The 23,734-nt window shown below is 40.2% G+C and overlaps 1 protein-coding gene and 1 non-coding gene across 2 annotated transcripts; both read left to right on the forward strand.

The window, feature by feature from the left end:
- The first annotated feature begins 1,676 nt into the window (after positions 1-1,676).
- LOC108436275 (G-protein coupled receptor 22-like) lies at positions 1,677-20,266 on the forward strand. The gene is made up of 2 exons (XM_017712662.2): positions 1,677-1,963; positions 16,546-20,266. The coding sequence occupies exon 2, from the start codon at positions 16,692-16,694 to the stop codon at positions 18,153-18,155; it is 1,464 nt and encodes a 487-aa protein (XP_017568151.1). The 5' UTR covers positions 1,677-1,963; positions 16,546-16,691; the 3' UTR covers positions 18,156-20,266.
- A 915-nt stretch (positions 20,267-21,181) lies between these two features.
- trnaf-gaa lies at positions 21,182-21,254 on the forward strand. The gene has a single exon. It is a non-coding gene; the product is annotated as a tRNA-Phe (tRNA).
- The last annotated feature ends 2,480 nt before the right edge of the window (positions 21,255-23,734 follow it).

Consider the following 23,734-nt stretch of genomic DNA (forward strand, 5'->3'; position numbering starts at 1 on the left):
TATGTTGTTGTTCTTCTGCTAAAAATGTTTGGATGGGTTAATTATGCTCTTTACAGTTTGTGTGTTTTGAGGTTTTCACCCTCTTCAGGTTGTGCCTTTCTTTTATTGACCTTTACCCCATTTCCACTGTGAGTTCAGCTACTTCATTTAAGAGGCCAGTAGCGCACAGGCTCATGAGAGGACTGGGGCACCCACGGCAGGCATCCTGTGGCACTTGCGCTGGCCTGGGCTGAAACCCTGGCTGCAGAGAGGCTGTGGCGTAGGCGACATGTACCCATGCACCTCAAAGACTTTGTTCGGGCCGTGTGGGTCACCGGGACAGTCAACTCGAGGGGACCCTGAGGGTTAAGGCCAACAGGAAGAGTGAAGAGGAGCACGTACAGCAGTCCCAGAATGCCATCTGCCTTTCCACAGCCTTTGCTGAGCGTAAAAATTTAATATGCTGTTTAGCTGGAATGTGTGTGCATTTTGGTTTGGGCTAATTGTGCTCTTTTCTGTCAAACGTGCATTTTTAAGTGTTCACCTTCTTCTGGTTGCACTTTTCTTTTATTAACCTTCTCTCCCCTTTCCTTTGTCAGCTTGGTTCCTCTCTCTGCCTGTTATTCCAATAAGCAACATTTTTCCGCCAGAAAATCACAGATTCTAGTTCTTCTTCTGTACTGATGCTATAATATTAAAAAGGATTTGAATAAGACTAAAATCCCTCCCTTTGTCTCTTGCTACACATTATCATATATACACACACACGCGCACACACACACACACACTGAAGCTTCCAGGTGTCACATGTGCACTGTCAGTCAACATCAGCAGCTTCATAAAGCCGATGAGGAACACATATGTAAACATTTAATTTCGCACAGCAAATTTATATTAGAACCCCCTATCTTCACGAAGCAGCAACAGCTGCTCCAATCCACTGCAAAAACACTGCGCATGTTCCGAGGCAACGTGAGCGCAGAGTCGTTATTTTTTTTCACTGGGCCAATTTACATTAGATTTAGTGTACTAGATGAAGTGTGCTGGCCTGCAGTGCACGGACTGCGACTGGAACGCAGTTCTCTCACCATACCTGTCGAATAAATCGGAGGGAAACCTCTCATAACGACATGTGACTGTAGGCTACATAACCACATAAACCGCCCCCTCAGCACCGCGACGGTGGGTGTCTCGCAGCGTTCCCACATGTTCACCCTTGAGGTGTCTTGGATGACCTTGTGTAGAATGTGGAGACCCTCCCTCTTTCTCTTCCTCCTCCTCCCTCCTCCTCCTGCTCTTCTCCGTATTGGACGGCCAACGCGAACTCTCTGTGTCCACGCGCTAGATATATTTTTCCCACCCGTTATACGACAAGTCCCGCCCTCGGCGCTAGGATTGGCTAGGTGTGGGCTATCCCGGTCCGTTTGATAGGATTGGATAGTAATATCAAACCCACTGCTCTATGATTGGCTAATATTGTATCTGCTCTTGAGCTTTGATTGGCTAGTAGTGATCCAGTCCTGCGCTATGACTGGTTAGTGTTTCATACTCACAAACCGCGGGCTGCTTGTGAGTGTTGTACTATTAGCCAATCCCAGTATGTGTAGCGACTACAAGCCAATCGTGGCGTAGGAGGCGGGACACTACGGAGAACGGGTGGGTTTTAAAAATAACGCGTTTTTCTCTCAGTGCTGCTGAGCACCGCTACTCTCACCGCAGTGCATGTGGTTTGAAGTCCTAATAGAGAGATCTGCAGGTTGCCGCTGACCCCCACACACACATTTATTAACGAGAGCGAGAAGAGCGCGAGATTTTAGACCGCTTACAGACAAAATGCCACGCTGTCATTACGCTATTATAATGGCATGCCAAAAACTTGCAGTGCGGTCCATGCTGATGCATTTTTCAATATGTTACATATAAGAAGACGCCAGTCGTGCGCTGGGCTCTCGCCTCACAGAGACACCTGTCCGGGCATGTAGCGGTAAGTTATGCACAGTTGTGAACGTCTCCGTGTCACATTCACAGTTATACATCGTTTATGACACTATGCATGCATTATAAAGCTTAGACATGCATTATAGATATGAATTGTGCATGTCTGCACGGTCTGCGTTGTGCATGTGTGTAACTGTCAGTGCACCTCTATAGCAGTCTCTATTGTGCTTTATTTTGAAAACCTGGAAAAAGAAAAAAAAAAACAACAAAAAGCTGCTTATGTCCTCTCTCGTGTTCTTCATTACCTCAGATATCTGTTTTTCATCTTCCAGAGGTTACAGGTTTTCAACTCATATTTCCACTTGAGTGTTTGGAGCTGGTGGCAATCAATAGCTTGTATCTGCATTAGTTGTGCAGTGATGTGTTCATCCACTGAGGTTTTGTCAGCACTTGCAGCAGGCAGTGCACAACAGGCTTAATGCTTTGAATGTTGTTCATTGGATGGGAAGTTTTTCTGCACCCCTGGGACATACTGAGCCTCTCAGTTTCATCATTTGCTATTGTTGTTGTTGTTGTTGTTGTGTCCAATCTGCAAATGAGGGTTTTTGCTGATGTTGTTTGACTCATTTAATTGTTGTTTGTGCTGCTATTTTTTCTTGTTTTTTGTAGCCTACACTGCTATCATTAACTTTCATAAGCAACTTTACAGAGGCATATTTTAATGCATGCCTAGAAGCAAGGATGCAATTTAGTGAAGTTGATTACTAAATTAATGTTTGCTGGGGGAAAGGAATAATGATCTAATATTGCTGTTTATTACACATTAATCACATGTGAAATTTGTTGTGGCAAAAGTAGGTTAGGTCCCTAAAGAGATGCGCACAAACACATGGTGTATACATCCGCCTGCATTTCCATAGCCAGCGGGCTTTGACTTGTGACTATAGGGACCAGAGGTGCAGCTTCTCAGCCCAGAGGCTGATTTTTTTCTCTGCAATCCTTTGGGACTCTTCTCTTGACCCTCTGAGGACCCAACAGGAAGATGCTTTCCTGCAAGTGCTGAGTTGTGCAAAACACTACTTTGAAAAGTAAACAACAAAAGAATTTGCTAGACTGTAAAAGCTGGGTGGATATGGTTGGAAAATAAAACTGTTCTTACTTCTTATTATGCAGGCATGAAATGTCAATCATAAAGTGCTTCATGTTTTAACATATTCTACAATTTTCTTGCATTTTTCCCCTGAGGTCCAGTTATGTTCGTTTATCAATCACTCTTTATCCCTTACTATTAAACAGCCTGTTGTGATTTAATGTGAAACGGTTCATACTAGAGAAACTTACAGACTTGTATTTCTTTACAATGGTAGTAATAGGAACCAGGAGTCACATTGTCTACGACACAAATACAGTTAATTTATTTATGACTCAAAACCGCTAGTGAACCAACATGTCCATTCTGAGTTTTTATATGTAGTGCTGATGATGGTAAAGTGGTGGTAAATCTGGAAAAAAACCATTTTCTTTGGGGACTATTTTGCCTTACAACATCTGAAATGTACCTCTCTGCCATGAATAGGTTTTCAGAAACAGGTTTTAGCTTAAAATCTTATCTCAAAACTAATTTAGGACAGTGCCTCAGGCATCGGGCACCGCAATGGTAACTATTTCATAATATATTTTAACACATTTCGGTGATAGGGCTTTTAGATGCATTAGACTCTTTGGATGCCTAGTTCCTATCATCACCACTGTTAACAATTCTGACTCTTTGTTAACTGTTTATATCTTAATGACTGCATTATGCAAAGCTTTTTAAAATCAATGGAATTCCCCTTTAAGACTGATATATGTAAATAAGCTCTGATGTTGTTGGTTGTCCTGTATTGAGCTTCACTTAAAAAGGAAGCTGAACCACTCCTTATAACTTCATAGTGAGTGGGTGGGGCTAAACTGTTATATGCAGAGCAGGCAGACCTATGTACATGAGCCGGCTTTTATGACATCACAAATAATTCAAAACAGGCTGTTTTTCGCTGGATAGTTTCTAAATATTAACCATGTGGACTGGATGTGAATGATATGTTTTGAAACCAGTCTACACACTACATCAAAATCATTTAATTTGAAACAGTGAGTAAAGTTCGGTTTTCCATGTTATGGGCCCTTAAAGTACTGATGCTGCATGTTTGATAATGAAGATGTTGCATGCACTGTTTATGTCTGCGTATTTCAGGAGCGTTTCTTTTCTCAGTTGCAGAACCTCCACCAATGTGTTACTGATGTTCTCCATGCATCAATATTCCACACCCTGCTTCCTCTCTTCCCTCTGTTGTTTTGCCTTTACCTACCACATACTGCAAAAAGGAAGATCTGTCTTCTTTCCCTGCTTGCTTGTCTGAGGAGTGGATGGTGAGATTAAAGTGGTGTCTTATCTCCCTTTCCTTCACCTGCATAGAGATATCAGAGAGAGAAAGAGCGAGAGAGAGAGTAAAGTTCTTGAGACAGTGAGGGCATATCAAACGAGTGCAGGGGAAGAGGGCAAGAGAGGAGAGAGCAAAAGTAGCACTGATAGCTCCAAAAGGAAAGAAAAACAGGGGAAAAGCAGGAGATGAAAAGATAGAGGCAGTGGAGGAAAGGGAGAGTGAAGGGAGGAGGTTAGATAGAAGAGGATGAGGTGAAAAGCGTAATGAGAGAGGAGTAGAATCCTGATGAAAGGATCGCTTGCCTGTGTGCTTACACTATGAATGAAAGTTAACCTCTTGACAGACACAGACATCTATTACCATGAAAACATCAGCTCATATTGCTCCCTCTCTCTCTCTCCCTCTCTCTCTCTCCCTCCGTTGCCAGGAGATGAATTAGATTAATTGTGTTGTAATTGCCTCCTTCTGTAGATAAGAAACTTCATCATTTCAGCCAAATCTTTGAGACCAAGTCTCTCTCGCTTAATTTCTCTCATTTACAAGCCACTTATTTCACTTATTTGAATTTCACAAGAATTCTCCAAGAGCCTGGGGTTGTATTATTAATGTATGTCCATAAAATGACCACAGGATCCCTTTCTGCTGGTCACTTGGCACTTTTCTCACAATTTACTGCTTAACTCAATAAAGAACATTCCACCTTCTTCATATCATTTACATCCATGTCATCTGTCATCCTCCAAACCTTACTAGATTGCTTACTAAGGCTATGGATGCCATAGAGCAATGTACTTTCTGAATTGTATCATCAAAGTGTCCTTCTGCAATTCCATATCAGACACATTCACATGGTGCTTGCACGTACATATCGCTACAACTCAAAAGTGCTTGCCAGAATTGTGGCTGGTGGCTGTAATCCGACATTATCTTCATAAGCAGAGGCACATCTTCAGCTGAGCTGCAGCTCATTGGAGCTAGTCATGCAGGTGGCTGACAATGATGAGAGGTCTCTCCTTGTAAACAGCAGGTGTTACAGGGCTGAGACTTGTATTGAACAGCTGTAAAAATCTTGTGAGATCGTCAATAATCTGACTGCATTAGAGCAGACATCAAACCCTTCCTTGTATTCTCCAGCTTCTAATGGGGTTATCAAATGTTATTCACACAAGGAAGTGTATCACTGTTAAAAGTTTGCCCTCAGTGAGTTTTGAATGCTTTGCATCACTAATCAAATTAGCCACAGCCCCCCAACTTTGTTCTATAATACTTCATGGTATCAATGTTTGCTATCCTGTGTCGACCAGATGAGGATGGGTTCCCCTTCTGAGTCTTGCATCCTCTCAAGGTTTCTTCCTCTTCTACGGAGTTTTCCTTGCCACTGTTGCCACTGGCTTGCTCGTGGGGGCTTGGACCCAGATTTTTCTTTTCTTTTCTTTTTGTAATGCTGATTGTTCTGTAAAGCTGCTTTGTGACAACACCTGTTGTAAAAAGCGCTATATAAATAAACTTTGCTTGCTTGCTGGATGTTGTTGAGATGCAAACAAAGTCATTTTAAGAAGCATTTTATTTATACAGCACTTTTCATTACGTGCCAGAACATAAACAGGCACTCTGTGATGTAAGCATGTGCTAGGTTGTTTTGAGATTTAAAGACTAGGAGCAGAACCTTGAAATATATCCTGAATGATACAGGCAGCCAGTGCAGTTCTTTCAAAATGGGAGTGATGTGATCTCTCTTTTTTGTTTTTGTTAGGATATGCACTGCTGTATTTTGTACGAGCTCTAAGGGATGTATAGTTTTCATAGGAATTCCAGTAAGAAGAGCATTACAGTAGTCAAGTCTGCTTGTAACAAATGCTCAGTAACACTGCTTCTCTGGACTCGAGTTCATCTGAAATGTACTGTTTTCCTCTTTAACGTAAACAGTTTCTACTGATTTTGAGGCTATTGGTTATTTTTAGGTGTTTTTCCTCATTAAAAAAATAAAATAGTTTTACTCTGTTTCCAAATCAGCTTGCTTGATTCATTTCCCTTCCTATTTAACACTTTATGGAGTGTATTGAGGTGCTGAAAACAGTGTTTTTTAGTTTATTCTGTCCCCTGTCTGACATTGAGCTTTGAGATTATGTGGAGTTGACGAATGTGTCTCCAGAACATGATTAGGGTTTTTTCTCCTACGGAACAAAGGACTGATGAAACTTTGCTTTCTTTTTACAATGATCAAAGTTGTTGAGGCATGCGGGTGCTCTGTCGCAATCAGTGTAGCTGGTGTGAAATGCATTCTCTTTTCTTTTGTCTAAAGCCATAATCCTGTCCACGGTTTCCCGCAGATAATGAAGGAGTACATCCAGCATTAGGGTAATGTCTCAGATTTGGTTGCCTTTTGCATGGCCTTTACTGCAGAGACAAGAAAAGAAAAACATGTATAAACTTTCCTCTGTGTGCATTTAGTCAGAACAGTTTGTAATGGGGTTTTCTGTTTGTTCAAAAGGTCATGACTATTCCCAGTGTCTGCATGTGAGCTCACACTACACTTTCTGAATGCAACTGGAAATGACTGGAGTGCGCTTTTGCTTTTAAGTCCACATATCTGACCGAGCTGTTATTACTATTCAAGGCGAAAAAGAGCCCAATCAGGTTAGTGAATGTGTATTGTGGAATTCGCACATTAAAGAGGAAGAAGAAGAAAGAAGAAGAAAAAAAGCTATTTTAGATAAATGTTAAGACTCTAGGTGGAAATGAATGTTTTAGTCAGTGCACCTAAAGAGCAGCAGTCTTCACTTGAAAGCAAATTGAGTGTAAGTAACCATCTGCCATGCATTTGGGTTGAGCTGCACAATACACTTTTTCAGTATGTCCATCCAATCACTCTTGCACTGCTTTGTTGCTGTGAAACCACATCATACGTGTAATCTATTCACAGCTCTGCAAAGAGAACTATAGCACTGTCTTGGTGTCACAGCAGTTTGACCAAATGTGGATCTCAATCACCTATTAGGTTGAAATATTGTGTCATAACACATTATGCTACAGGGGCAGCAACACTAGAACACTTGTTGTGGGAGCATTCATCTGGGTATAACTGATCTCTGTGCTTGTTGGAGCTAATTACCTGCAGAATGGCGTCAAGAATTATGCCATTGTGGTTTATAGTGATGTTTCTATCATCAATTCTGGGCGCCTGTTTGTGTGTGTTGTATGGTTCACACAACGATGAACTGAGAGACTTATTTAGTTGCAGCAGTCAATAAGGCAAAGCGAATTATTAGCAGCATGATATACTGGACTGGCCTGCCCTGTTAAAACATGGACTGTTTTATGGCGTTGGTATTTTGCAGCGTGAGGATGCAGAGTGGTGTCGTGTTTTGTGGTTGATAGTTTCTCTGCTGTGATGAAATATTGCGCCTGCTCCTATGTGTGGGCTGTTCTCTCTCTCTCTCCCTCTCTTTCTCTCTCTCTTTCTGGGAGATATTTATGAGTAGGAGGTGTGTGGAGGAGCAGAGGGCAAAGGAGTTCAGCATAACACTGTACTTTCATTTTTCCCTCTCTGATTATCTCACACTATTATTCTATCCTTTACTTGGCCCTGCATGTACATTGGCATCACATCAACAATTCAACACAGCAATGAGGCTTCAGGTGATTAAAATGAAAAGAGGTGTAGAAAACCATCTTACGGAGTTACCACTCCGTCAATCCCGCCAACATTCTAGCGTGTTATCGCTGAGACCAGGCATGATATTAATTTTGTCATATAACAGTAGATGTGTGTACTTACGCCGTCTAATTTCTTCACCACTATTACGCTCAAGAGTAAATCATGAAAATTGCCATCTATTTTGTCACGCTCTTTTGCATGCATGCATTCAACCCTGAAGAATTGGATCTTAAATGGCACATGAAGAGAACGTATTTGCATTCCACGAACTCTTTTTAATGAGACTCGTTGAGACCGTAACCTTCCCAGAGGCCAAAGACCTCATGTTACTTCACGGTTCACATCTAGCCCAAAACTGCTTTAGACATGTATGCACTTCTCTTTCCATCTGTCTTTTGCTCTGACAGCAAAGTGAACAGGATAGCCATTGAAAAACACCATGTGTCAGAATGATCAGCTCTTTCAGACAGCATAAAAGGAGGAAGGTCACTCTTTCATGCCATAGAAGAAATCCAGAAATCATAATAGATAAAAAAGGATGTCATTTGCTCAACCTTTCCCTAAAGCAGAGGTATGAATAAAGCACATTAAAAAACAAGGGAAGCATAAAAAAGTGAGTGAGTTCTTTTATGAAATAGACCTATTTATGGACTTTATACAGAAAGTATTAGTGATACACAATGATATCAGAATCACATTCAGTAGCAGTAGTTACTATACTCCACAAGTGCATAGCGTTTAATTGACACTGTGCTACTGTGCTAAAAGACCATGTGATCTCAGCAGAGATGGGGAATCAAATCCCAGGCTTTTTATGTACTAGAGCTTATTGTCCAGTACCTACAGGGATTTCAAAACAAACTAGCTGAGCTGTTCTTAGATTACAGAAGTGTGTAATAAATTTTACACTCAAGGCTAAAGATGCATAAAATTTCAGTCTGAGAGAAATGCAACCAAAATAAAACTTACTAAAGTAGGACCGCCAGTCTTAATATTGGTAAATGAACACTACTATTCAATTCCAACTTCACTTTGTGTGTTAGTTTTGCTACAGTCATGCACTTTCATCACTGCTGTGCTGTACTCCTGTAACTCGCAGCAACCTCAGCTTCAACATAGCTTCAAATAACAAAGCTTTCATTGTAGAAGAACTTTCAGTCTGATAGACACAACTGAAGCTTCATGCTGTAGAGGCTGTGGAAAGAGGTGAAACAACTTAATGAAACTTCTGTTGGATTAGCTACCTGCAGAGTAACCAGCCATTTTAAACAGCATAATTTCTTTGTTACTTACCTTTGTAGCACTTCAGCTCTGTCCTTAAGACTAAAGGCTATCATGATCATGAAACATGCTGATTGTCATACAAATAATTCTGAATAATAAGCTAATTGTCTTGGTTTTGTTTACAACTACTAAAATACAAACCTGAGGTGTCCACATTAGCTGAACCTTACTTGCTAGCTATGTTTCCTTAGTAGCTAGCACTGGTTGTACTGTTGAAGCAACACTGAAACAGAAATTTACAGTTTAACATAATTCTATGTACAGTTATGCTAAGCTACAAGTTCTTCATGTGAAAATAGTGAAATGGGACAGTGCAGAAGTATTATAATAGTTATTGTATTCGTCAATCAGAAGCTAGCTCCTTGTTAACATGTTGATGCACATAGCGCAGCAAAGCAGTATAAGACACTTGTCATAGGCTGTAGGGTTGAACCTGGGTGCTGGACCTAGACGTTCTGTTGTAAGTTTCATGACCAAAATTCTCAGTAAGAGTCTCAGTGATACCCACTATGTCATGTGAACATCTGAGCTACATCATTTCCCCACTCTCAGGAAAGGGCAGCGAAGTGGGCAAGCTATTAACCTAGCAGCTGCTAAGGTGACAAGGTTTAACCCTGTAGGAGAACAGAGGAAAGGGAAATATGAGCATATAAGCAAAAAAAAAAAAAACACTTCTGCCAACACGCATACTAAAAACTTGACAGAATTGAAAGAATTGTTAATATATAGAATAGGCTACATAGCTAACAAATAAACAATTATTCAGCGTGCTGCCTTCTAATATTAGCACACCAAAGTAGAAGTTACAATCTTTTTTATAAACTCCAGGTTCTCTCAATAAATGCATTTACTGCGTTTTTATTTACATTCATTTGCTTCAACCCAACACATATTACTCTTTGTAATGTGCCTGAAATTTTGCATATCTTGCAGTCATCTCAAATATTTGCAAATAGACGATTATATAATAATTGTGACATGCCTAAGTAGGGGTTTACTTTTGTACAATGCAATGCTTGCAGTTAACAGTGAGATCTAAATTGTCCACTAAAGACTCAATGCTTCACTCACACTGGCTCCCCAGAGATTCGAGACTCAACTCCGACTCATAGGAAGCAACTTGTGAAGAACTTTGGCTCTTTGTAAATGACACACCAGCTAAAGGACACTTGATTGTATTCTGAGCACCACAAAAACTCTAAGTGAAGACAACAATTGAAGGAATTATCTGCTTGCAAAATAAACATTGATTCTCTAAAAACACAATGCTGGCTGCCTCTTTGAAGCAGGTTCGAAGAATTCTTTACACGCTAAGTGTAACCTTCAAATTGAATTTTCCATTGAAATTATTTTCTTTGCCGTATTCTGCAAATTGAGTGACGTATGGTGAAATGAACCTTACATGCAATGCCACAAAAAGCCAAACATACCCCTATTTAAAATTGTTACAGCAAGATTCAGGCATTTATTGATTGAACCCAAGAATGTCATAGAACTTCTAACATGCCTGTTTGAAGATAAATAAGGTTGACTGAGTCTGCTGGCAGCTATGACAGGAGTTATGATTAGCCTCCTGCAGTGAAACCATTGTTCTGAAAGTGAGAAGGAGTGATTAAAGCGGATTACCTGCAGCCTAAGACCCACCAGAGAGCCATCTACCCCCATGCCAAGGGACTTCATTAGAGAGTGTGTGTTGGCTGTGACTGCACCTGGGCCACACACACATACACAGTACTCCAGCAAGCTTATCAATGAGCCTGCAATCTGCACAGCACACAGCCTGCACATCCAGGCTTATGTTGGTACTAAGCACTCCTATACTCCTTTTTCACTGATGAGATTTAGGTTTTATGGACAATTTTGACAGAAGAATTGAAGTTTATCAACACATGACATAGCTTGAAGTGTTTAAAGTAGTGCTTGGTGATATATTGTTTATACCAATACTGGTATTGGTGTCACATAAAAGTATTATTTTTAAGTTTCAGCAGTATTGATAGCTGAGAAAAACTTCAGTGACATATACAGTATAAGTAACTGAGTTATTGAGTTGTTTTCTCACAGTGGAAAGATGGACAGAAACAGTTGTGGATTTTTCAGATCTGCAGCAAGAGTGGAGCTTGATATTCTTCTGTCTCTCAAAGATAAAGTACTGCACAGTTGTTAGTCCAATTTTTCTAACTTTTTTTAACTCCAGTTTTTTCACTTATTTTCACATGTTTGAAATGGAAATTAAATAAATGTAGTGTCATCAAAGGCTTTTACAAAGTACTTGCTCAGTGGTTTAGAAATAACACTAAGATACATGAAAACAGAATTATTAATAAGTTTCCTTTATGTAAAACTTGTAATACATTTCAAGATTCTGGTTGGTGCTAATCAAAGCAGAATGTCGGGTTTGTAAGACAGTTTTTTACCCTAGAGTACCAAGTACCAATTCTATAAGTTCATTAACAGCTCAAAGTAGGACAATTTGCCCTCTTTATTAATAGTTTCATTGTAGATCCTACATAATCTTTAATAGATTCTTATCTGTCTTCTATGTGGGAGTTTTTTAGCCAGAAACTAAAACAGTGCACAAGCAAATGTGTAACAAAACATTTGCCTTTTCTAAATAGCAAATGTATGCAACACAGTGCTTAGTTAGTTAAATAATTAAAAATACTGCACCTGCTCTGTGTTCCATGAAAAGTAAAACTGCTTTTTAGTTGATGCCTTGAGTTAAAATCCCAAAAAATAGGTGAAATTTGAAGGACTATCTTCTCATGTTTTACAAAAACTCTAAATTGTTCTCTATTTACTCCCAGCCATTAACACAGTTTTTCGTCTCACTTTGGGTGAGCTATCCCTAAGGTCAGTGCTTGGCCTTTGACTCGCTGGGGGATCAAATGCAGGTTATATTGGATTGTCTCACAGACATAGATACTTCCTCCAGATCTTTAAGACAATAAGAAAATCAATGCCTGTTTTTTGTCTATCCTCTGATCTTCAAGGACAGTGCTGAATAAAACCCCAGAGGATTTGCACTGGGATCAATTACCAGTTGGGTAGGAAAAAAAGCTTGAGACAGGCCACTAACTGGGAAAAGTGTGAGCAGAATTTTCTGGTTGCATGTAGGGAGCAGAAACCTTTGATTATTTTGTACAAATGACATGATTCAGTCAAGGTTCTGTGAACAATCCTGTATTGCCAGGAATCAGAAAACACCTGGGTATCTCCAGCTCTCTAAGACTCTTCCCTTTCCTTTACAAATCCGTACTTGTGCAAACACAGAAGCCTGCACTGCAGAGCTCATGGCTGCTACATTATGATTTGTACAACACCCATGCTAATCTTCTCTATTTCCAAAGGCCCTTTCCCCAGCCAATCTTGTGCGCAGGAACCGTCAAAAATCTTTTTTATAGAGCAGCATGTTGGACAGCTTGATTGTGAGTTTTCCCCATTGGATCTGATGATAAGGCTGCTTTATCAGAAGAGCACAGTGCAAATCGGTGGCCTCTGGGAGCTTTCTCCTGAGTGTGAGAAAACCACCGCTGCATTCCTCCTCTCCCCTGGAGTGGCATGCTTACCTGTGAAATGAGATTGCCATCCCATCGCCCCCTTCTCTCCCTATCTCTCTCACTCACTCCATTTTTCCTGCTTTCTCTCACTGCATCCTGACTTTGCTGGAATTACTAATTAAATTTCGGACATCACCTCAGGACAGCGCAAAAGGCATCAATAACGCATGTCAACCCTGGACACATCAAATTTGTGCTTTGTCAGGGGCTGCAATAAAAGAGGAGGCAGAAAACCAAACGCTGAGCCCTTTTGATTGTCAGTTATTGTTTCTGTGTGTCCTTGTCTCTGACACAGCAAACATCAGGCAGTCTGTACACGCTCCAAGCCAGCTGGAAATCTCCACTACAGGCCGAGGTGGGGGGGGTAATAGGATAGAGAGAGGGAAAGGGATGCCGAGAGAAAAAGAAAGAAAGAGACTGCAACACTCAGCAAGCTGTTTTTACTCATTGCTCTTCTCCATATACAGCTCCTCCATACTCTGACCCTTCGTGCTCTGCTGCCTCCTGCATTATGTCTGATTCTCTTGCTGTCCTGGTGCAGTTATCTGAAGAAAGACCAATTCAGCATATCTACAGATTCTTTATTTATCCCTGTCCTGGGGGAAACACAGTTAAACATCACTTTTTAAATCTCTTTAGCTTTCTGACAATGCATTTGTAATGTAATACCCACAATAAAAGCATAACACATACAACAATCAGCCACATCTGGCCTCCCATTAAGATCGCCCCTAGCCCTGTTGCTATGGCAACAATAAAAGGAGTCAATAGTGGACTATCAGTCTCACAAAATGTTTGTTTGGTGCATGCATGCAATATATATGTACAACATCTTGGTCTAGTGTTGGGGCAAGTTATTATGTTACAGTGTAACTGCATATTTTTCAGTTCCTTTGATTGTGCCGGCTATCATAAAACAGCAGTACGGACCAAACCAACTGTGGAGCTTCTATCAAGGCTCTTACTTTATTCACCTACTCTTTGAGCACATGTTACTATGACACATTTACCCACCACTTCCTGTTTATCATAAAGACTCAGGTATTTTTGAGTAGTATTTGTAAATAAAATAAAACAACAGTAAAGACAATTCTTATTACTGCACTCTTCAATTATACTTCTGTTCTGCAAGTTCTGTCCTCCTGGCTACTCAGCTTTATTCAGCCATAGCTCATACTTACTGTTAACTAGCCTGAGTGCCAAGCTAGCAAAGCAATAATTTAATTAGATGATATAAAAGGATATATAAATGTTGCTTCTTCAACATAAGAATTAATGCTATAATCAATTCAGAACCTGCTGAGAGTGCCACTCCCTAATGGTGCTAAGTGGTGCTTCATATTTGACTGCTCAGTATATTTTGGTTGGATTTGTAGCCATAATCGTGTCACACACGCACTAAAAGGTATCCAGCTATAAAATACATATAGGGGCTGTGAAAGCACTTTAAAGTGAAAGCCGATATTCTTTATCTTTCAACACTATTTGCAGTTTTGGAATACAGAGCCAAAACAATAAAACCTGTGACTATCCAAGCACTTCTGCTAATGAATCATTAGATTATAAATTGCATTTTTTAATATTAGTGTCACATCCACCTGTTTGGATGTGTGATATATAATCTATGCTAACTTTTCAAGAAAGGATAAAGAAAAAAATGCTCTTAACTTAATTTTAACTTAATTTAACTTTAACTTTTTTCAAGTGTTTTGACATATTTAAAGGATGTAAAAAGTGGAAAAGAAAACAAAAAAACTGACATACAAGGTTGTGCTTTGACAGCGATAAAATGTTTGCACATCCAGAAGACATAACAAATGAGTCACTCAATGCCAGCTCACCCAGGTCCTGTCTGGTCACGTACAGGATTTTCATGAGAAAAGAAATCAAGCCAAACTTTTTAATTCATGCAACTATGCAAAATTTCAAAGATGTGTCATTTCTTGTTATAAATTCTTGAGATTTGCCCCATCAGGTTCTAAACTGCATCTTAAATATAGAGTTTAACTGCTAATAAAATGACTGAACTGAACTGAAATACTGAGAATAAATATAACACTTCAAATAATATTTCCTTTTATATCAATTGATTTCTTGTTATTGAACTCCCACAAGGGTGTAATTTATTAGCTAACATAGTTTTAATTAGTTTGTGTGCAATAATTCATCTTCATCATTTACTACAAACTGTGTTTTTCAGTTTTTATGTAGTATTCATACTTGGCTACTGAACCTATAAATTGTTATTTTCTGCATGCAATACATGAAGCTGCACCATTTGTTTAAAACAAGATGATGGTGATGGCTGCGTAATGTTAGTCAAACATGCCATGTTTAAAAAACCCATGAAGGAGCCATATCACATCTCTTATTTTGTATATGTTAATCTGACATGTTCCTACTCAGGAGTGCCTGTGATTTTAGTTGAGAAGCCATTTTAAACACACCATGTACGTTATACTTATTATTAGGTATATTTAATATTTATATTTAATGTAAAAATAATTTACAGGCTTTATAAAAATGTAGGAATGCTACTGTAATGTTAGGTAATCCATGTAGGAATTGCTAAATTTATTTTTAAACTACCTGCAAAATTACATTTCAAATATTTTTTAAAATGAAAGATGAAATGCTGGATAATCTGACATAGAAAAGTACATCATCCAATAAATTAAGCTTCTGTGGAAATTTATTAACATGAAACAAGTTGATTTAAAGTCAAATATTTTTTGTGTTGTAGTGTTGTATTTGATATCTCAGTTCATTCTGTAAGCAGTTAAGTAAAGATATTTACGATGCGGTTAAAAAAACACTTTGCATTGTTGTATGAATTAAATTGAATTATAATCAAACGTAGAGTCTGGTGGAGTAAACATTCAAAATAAAAAAAATCAGATCTTTTGAGTTTTACATGGTTGCATGAATTAAATCAATGTTTTTGGCAAATTCTTTTATTTTTCACAGATATTTATGAAAGGACTGGACAGGCCCTAGGTGAGTTGGAATTTGCATTGCAATCATGATTCTATAGCCAGTGAGCTTTTGTTAGGACAGACAGTAATGATGCTGATCTTGCGTGGCAGGTTCTGCGGCGGCATATTTTCTCCATAGACTGCAACATCTGCTGCTCAATATGCTATAGGTGTGTGGTTTGATGGCATGGTGCCATATATTTGCTGAATACTGGCAGGGAGTAATGAAGGAAAGTGCCAATACAGCACTGGGGTAAAGAAGGAAGACAGGCTTTCACAGAAAAATATCTATTGCTGCTTTTGCCATTACATGCTGATTACACGCGAATACAGAGATTTAACACTGAGAGGCCGCAAGTCTGGTGATGGCATGGCTGTATTGTAAGGCTATACATGTACAAACATCAGCACAAATCTTCCTTTGACAGTCAAGGCAAAACCCAGAGAGAATAGATTATTAGTGTGAAAATTACATCCTGACACACCAGCAGTCGTTCTTTACAGAGAAAGGGAAAAAAAGTGTTAATCATACTTCTCAGTCCGAAAACTAGGAATTACATTGATTAGGGTTTTAGGGATTAGGGTTTTTTCCCTTTTGATGTCTTTCCTTTTCCCAGCTAATAGAACTGTTCATGATCATGGTTACCTCTGCTTAGCTTCTTGTTATCTGCATTTGCATAGGGTATGTTTTATCTTTCACTAAATCTCAATGTGTTTTCTCCCTCTAGGACTGCCTCAGTCAATCCCCCTGTTTTTGACTTTATGGTGCTGAGGCATGAGATCCCATCATGCTGCTGACCAGTGGCCATGGTCCTACCTAAGGGGCGACAGGAACTGCCAAAGTGCGTGAGGTCAGCACCCACACGAAATTGTCATGGGGACGGAAAGTTATACCCATCAGCTGGAGACCAGTGATGGGGCTGGGACGCTGGCCAGCATCACTGCCCTGGAGGGGCAAATGGGAGCAAGTGCTGCCACAGGCTGGTACATGCCTTATCCAGTCAGCTTCCAGGTGTCACTTACCAGTGTCCTCTTACTGGAGCTGGTTTTGGGTTTCAGCAGTAACTTGACTGTGCTTGTGCTTTACTGCTCCCAGTCCAACCTGGTCGATTCAGTCAGCAACATGGTCACGGTTAACTTGCATGTTCTGGACATCGTTGTTTGCGTGTTGTGTCTGCCGCTAACCGTAGTCATAGTGCTGCTGCCGACAGGTCGCAACCTGGCGCTCATCTGCTGCTTCCATGAAGCCTGTGTCACGTTCACCAGCATCTCTACGGCCATTAATGTTCTAGTCATTAGCCTGGACCGCTATGACATCTCAGTGCGACCTGCTAACCGGTTCCTCACTCCTCGATGGGCAGCGCTTCTGTTGGCTGCTGTATGGGCTGTGTCTCTTGCTGTCTTCTTCATCCCCTTCATTGAGGTGGACTTCCTCTCCTCAGAACCAGACAACGGGATGGCTGACAATTCCTTGAACCCAGCTTGGCGTAACCGAACACTGCTCTGTGTGGGAGGACAGGGTTACCACACGGGCCTTGGGATGTACTACCATATTCTTCTACAGGTACCCATCTTCTTTGCCACGCTGGTGGTCATGCTTTTCACCTACTCAAGAATCCTTCGTGCACTGAACATTCGCATAGGTTCACACATGAGGAGGAGCCAGCGAAGGGGTGGACCCACCTGTAGAGGGCGCCGCAGGAAACGGAAGAAAAAGGGGAGCTCTGCAGACGTTGAAGGAGGAGTGCAAGCAGCGAACCAGACCAAGAACCTCACACATCCACCACTCATCTCCTCTCCAACTCCGACACCAACAGCCACCTCACCTCCACCTATGTCCTCTACCCCGCTGGTCAATGCCAGTACTGCCACAGCACCAGCTCCAGCAGTAGGAGTTCAAGCCTCAGTTTCAGCCATCATTGCTCTCCGCAGAGCCGTGAGGCGACACAGAGACCGACGGGAGCGCCAGCGCCGGGTCTTCAGAATGTCCCTCATAATTATCTGCAGTTTCTTGGGGTGTTGGGCACCTATTTCTGTGGCAAATATCCTCATCCTTGCATTCGGCCCCAGTGACGGTCTGGTTCGAGCACGGCTTTGGTTCTTGGCCATGGCATATGGCACCACCATATCGCATCCGCTACTTTATGCCTTCACGCGGCAGAAGCTCCGTCGGGCACTCAGGGCCAAGGTGAAAAAACGAGTAGTGTCCCTGCTGCAAGTGGACCCTTCTCCAGGTGGAACCGTCATCCATAACTCCTGGGTAGAGCCACGGCAGGGTCGTAAGCTTCGTTTAGAGGGAAGCGATGCAACAGATCGGTGTCTAACAGAACCATTATGAAATAAAAGAACAAGCCATTTGGTTTATCTGTTTATCCATTGAGTCAGCACTCTTGGGAAAGAACTGGTGTGGCAGCTTTATCATGCAGAGTTTGAAATGCGCTCTCCAACTCAAAAGCCACAAGTTAAGAAAGATGTGAGGATGAACAAGGATGAACCTAGCCAATGGACTCACTGTATGAGTAATGGTCAGTGGAATAAAAATTACGTTAACTTTGTATGCTATAGAAAATTGATGACAATTATTGTTTTTTTGCCATTTTACTTTAATGTACATTATTTTATTTGTGGACATGATAAAGAAAAGAGGGTGTATTATAAGCAAGTCTATTTTAAAGTTGTTTCATTTGTAGTAGAGGCCTACATTTTTTGGCAAACCAGGACCTATTTATTTTCTGTACCTGTTATATACTCAATGTAATTGTACAGTACAAGATGACTGTGTATATCATGTATAATGGGCATAGTGTGCATAATTTAAAGAAATGTAAGAAAGTCTGTAATAAGCTAATCTGCAATACTGCAACTTGAAGTCAAAGGGGGAATGGCACAGGTGTGCCAATTAAGCAGCTCATTTGTTTGTTAACTAGCGCTCTTGTTAGAGATAAGACACAGAAGCCACCTCTCTGCCTCCTTAGCAACAGCTGTTTAGGAAATTTTACTACCACCAGCAAACTATGGATCTGGAGGAGAAGGCTGATGCAAAAGCTCAAGTGCACCGTTAGATTCGCCCCTGGCCTCCTCCTCACACACCTACACATTTGTACACACTGAGTTAGACACAGACATTAAATGCTCAATAGCCCAGCAGCACAGTGTACAGGCATACTACAAGACTTTGTTTACATAATGATAAACTTACTCTTTAAGAGCGCTTACCAAGGCACTCGCGTCCTTATAACAGCCTACAGAGAAGTAAATGAACACAGTAATTATATAAATGCATCATCTAGATGTATGTGAATGCATCCTCTGCAACAAGGGCAAATGTACACGCTAACGTTTAGCTGTTAGCCTCTAGTTCTTCAAAACCAGGACCATGCCTTAAGTCTCCTCACAAGGGTTACCATGGTGTTGAATGCGGTTTTTGTGTTCTACTGAATGGAAGTGTTTCTAATATGTTGCATCATCTGTTGCTGTTTAGTTCTGTATGGACAGTGTCCAGAAGTTAGATTTTAATAGAACCCATATGTTGGGTATGATGCATTGCTTTGTTTATTTATCTTTTGGTTATTTATGAATTAGCAAGGCCTCAACGTGAAGGTGTCTGACAAGCATTTTTTGGTCCATGCTGGCTTCTTAGCTTCTCATCAACATGTTAGTGTGTAGAACCAGTTTCAACCAGTGTGCATCACTGAGTGTGGGTGTACATACTCAAAAGAGAGCAAGCGAGCGAGTATGAGAGCAGTGCATTAACATAGAATCAGGTTCAAGTGTATAGTAGATGTTAATCAATGTACATATTTTACATAAATGTTTTATAGAAACTGTGTAGTATGTGCTGAGTCTCTGATGGCAGTACAGTGTTTATGGTGTCCACATCAGACTGAGGAAGATCCACAAATGAGCAGGAGTTTGAGGCATTTAAAAAATCCTAAACACATCACATGTCCAGAGCATAAACTGAGTAGAATAAACTGATTCAGTGTCATCTATGGATAAATATGCTGTCTATAAATCTTAACTTTGTTTTAATGTGATGTTCTATGTGTATGAGATATTAATACATAAAACTATATAAGATCTTTTGCTCTTGTTGAGATTATGAGCATAATTAGTCATCTTTTTCCTCAAGCATTGTACTAAAACACCTAAACAGCTCTGAAATGAGTAAAAAATCCTGGGGAGGCCTCTCCACCCCGTCCCCACTCTGATCAAACATACGCCTATTCCTCTGGGGTCCATAAGGAGATGAGATCGACGGGGGGAAGGGGGATATTTCCCTTGTTAAGTATATCAGTTTTCTCTTTTTTCAGCAATGTTTGTGTTGGGTCCAACACATATCCTTTGACCATGCACTGCATGTTCTATACTGTTGTAATTATTGTATAATACTGTCACTGTGCTGTTTCATGTTTAGTATGTCTCTATCAATAAACTGGACAGTTTCAATTTAGTTGGGAAATTATTCATAATGATCCAAAAGGTTTGGTGGAAAAACACATTTCAATCAAGTAAGAATCAAACTTTATTTAATCATGAGTCCACAGGCAGAGAAAATGCATTATCCTTACTTACCTTGAGCATCTGTAAGTTTGCCGTTGTGGGATCCATATCCTATGTTTACTGTACATGAGAGCAGTGTGTAGGCTGTAGCTCCAGGGAGATATAAAACTTAGGAAACACACACACACACACACACACACACACACACACACACACACACACACACACACACGTACACAAAGCTCCAGTAATGGCAGAGGCCTATATGCCCACACATATCTAAGGGGCATAATGTAAAAGCACCATTGTTGAATTAAGTCAAAGTTCCAACGTACTACTGCCACTGAGTCATACTGAACTCCGCGGGTTCTGCTGCATCCTGCAGGCCAACATTATAGTATCAGGCCTATCAATGGCCTTCCCATATATCCAGTTATACTAGATTTTTGTCCCATCAACCCGTCCATTACAGTAATGAGATGAGAAGACCTCATAAAATGTTGAACCAACAGCTACGAAGGCAAACCGATAAATGGAGATATTTTAAATATAAAAATTGTAGCACCGTACTCATAAAGAGTTGAGAATGAGATACCAGAGTTGCTGATTTTGTCAAGAAAAGTCCCTTTACGCTCATTACATTATTACAGTAGTCTGTAGTACGATTTCATGTTAGATCATGTCGCCATCTTGTGGTCAAAAAGGGAAACGTTACTTTCCCCTTACTGACGGACAATTAGTATTCAGGTATTCATTCTTTACTATTTAACGATGCAAGATATACAAAAAACACCGAATTATGCAGAAATATCATGGAACACACGTCTCTATATCAGAGCTAACGGGCTGCTGAATACGCATGCCGAAATAGCTCAGTTGGGAGAGCGTTAGACTGAAGATCTAAAGGTCCCTGGTTCGATCCCGGGTTTCGGCAGAAGGGTGGTTACTCGTTTTGACCATTTTTAAGTCCTGCAATGCAATATTGCAGCTGTAATGCCTAACAATAATTATATCCTGGGGTCCTCCGGCACATTTACTCACATGTCTCCGTCTCTTTTCCTTAGCAAGTGTTTTTTTCTGTAGCCCACGTGTAAAAAGTCGACCGTTTACTCGTATCACTAAATGACGAATTACACCACTGGGTGGCGCAAGAGCTTAACAAAGAGAACTTGGGACAAACGGAAGAATAAAAAACTGGAAAATCCCACCACAGTCACTAAGCAACAGAAAAAAACAAAGAATGGTGGAAAAGAAAGCATAGAAGGAAGAAGTGAAAAGTCTAAAACAAACTGTCCAGTTTTAACTTTACAAACTGATGATCGTGTCACAGGTAAGTACAGATAATAGCGGTCTGCTGTCCAGTGTAATTCACTGAATGCCCTGTAGGCGGAGCTCCGTCAAAGAAATGAAAAGCCAGAGCACGCTGTGAACATGAGGTGCTGAGATTTGTTACGACTGATAAAACTACTGTAGCTGGCATTATGTACTTTATAAAGTCTTTAAATCTTTATAAAGTATAACATCGTGAAACCCCGGAAATAGGAATTAAAGTACCCTAGGTGTAAATTTTGTGGCTGCAGTTTGCAAAACACACACACACACACACAGAGACCTTCTAGGCCACTTCTCCATCTGGCCTTCTGGGTTGCAGGGTGAGCAGAATACCCTGGTGAAAAATAAAACAAAAACATAGACACCAAAGTGTTTCTGTTGGTTTAATGGTTTTGTAACATGTTTTGGCTTAAGGATCCCAATGATGTAACACGTGACCAATGCCTTGATATAATATCTTCCATTTGAAATATAATGTTGTTGGTGCTATTAGGAATCTTATAACCCGTCATGAATGAAATATAATTAGGAATCCTGAGACAAACAACATGCTGTGGGGAAAAATGACACAGCTACCCATGTACGTCCTGAAGAGAGAATTTTGTTAGCACATAACATCTAAAATGAGTGCTAACATGACACTGTGGGTCCGAAATGTCTCTATCTATCTTCTATCTATGTCTATCTTGCCTTTTTTCAATCTATTATGTGTTTGTTAAGCCCTTGAAAAAGAAACTTTAAGTAACCTTGGAGTTGTACTTATATAGATGTCTCACTCAAAGCCTTAAATGTCCTTGGAGCACTAACACACAGATTCACTGTTGACATCTCGGTCTCATCTTCTGTAATAATTTTCATCCTTTGGATTTCAAATCAATCAAGAGAGAAAAGAATATATAACCTAGCGAAGCAGATCACCACAACAGCAGCAGCAGTTCACTAGCTGTAGCAGCAGGAATCAACGATGGCACACACGGTTATCTGGTTCGTTGTTTGCAGAAACGTTAACCTAGCTTCCGTAACGCACGTTTGTTGACATGGTTCGGGTAACTGAGACAAATAACTGAATGAAATACTGAAAAACTGAATGAAATAAATAAAAAAAATCAATCTCACACGAAGTCGGTCAGGACGATCTCATTTTCAACCATTTAGTAAATCATCTTCTATTTTATTTTCTTGCATGTTGACCCAGTGAAAGCAATCGTTTTCTTGAATTGATGTTGTTCGACACAATCACGATACATTATGGGCGTTTTGATTGGCTGTTTCATGCAACTTGTTTAGATCGCTGCTGTTGCCACTGAGATTAAGTTGTAGGATGCTTAGCATGAGCTATGGTTTGAAGGAACTCATTACACAATAGAAAATCATCTACTGCATAGTCTGAAACTGACTGTTGAGACATGTAAGTCAATATAGTACATGCCCACGTGCATATAGTGAGTATAAACCAAGAAAAATAGACAAATTCCCTCTTGTAGGTTACCGTTTTTGTTGTGGCATCAAATAGTTGCTTTCATCCATTGAGCAAAGAACAGCTGACTCAAAAGGAAAACCTTTCTGATTGTAATATTTTCTGTAAGACAGTCATGTTAAAGCCCTTATAGGGAAATCAGTTCACTCGGCAGGCAGCTTTGTGGCGCTGTACAAGACCAGGGGCTGTATTACAGAAACATCTTCACTGTGAAATCTGTTTAGTCACAATAACAGCTTCAGTTAGGATGGAATTTAGATCAACAGTCCTTCATAATACTTAACAGTCCTTGATAAAACAATCAGTTCATAATCTTGCCAGTTGACTCCACATAAGAAAATAGTATTACAGAAATAATTTAACTAGATCTTAACTAAATCTCCTAAATACTGTCTTAACTTTAAGACAACCCCAGATGTGTCTGTACTTCTGTTTTAGCTGTCTGTTTCTATAGTTTTATGCAGTTACAGGCAGCATAGTTCACTATACCTAGCATAATGAGATTACATTTATTTACACTGTAAACAGTGACTTCTGACTTTTTTCTAACAGCATTTTAAAAGTCTCTGACACTGCAGACATCTCTACCCTCCCCTCTTATTACC

The sequence above is a fragment of the Pygocentrus nattereri genome, chromosome 26, assembly GCF_015220715.1.
Source record: "Pygocentrus nattereri isolate fPygNat1 chromosome 26, fPygNat1.pri, whole genome shotgun sequence".
Classification (NCBI taxonomy): Eukaryota; Metazoa; Chordata; class Actinopteri; order Characiformes; family Serrasalmidae; genus Pygocentrus; species Pygocentrus nattereri.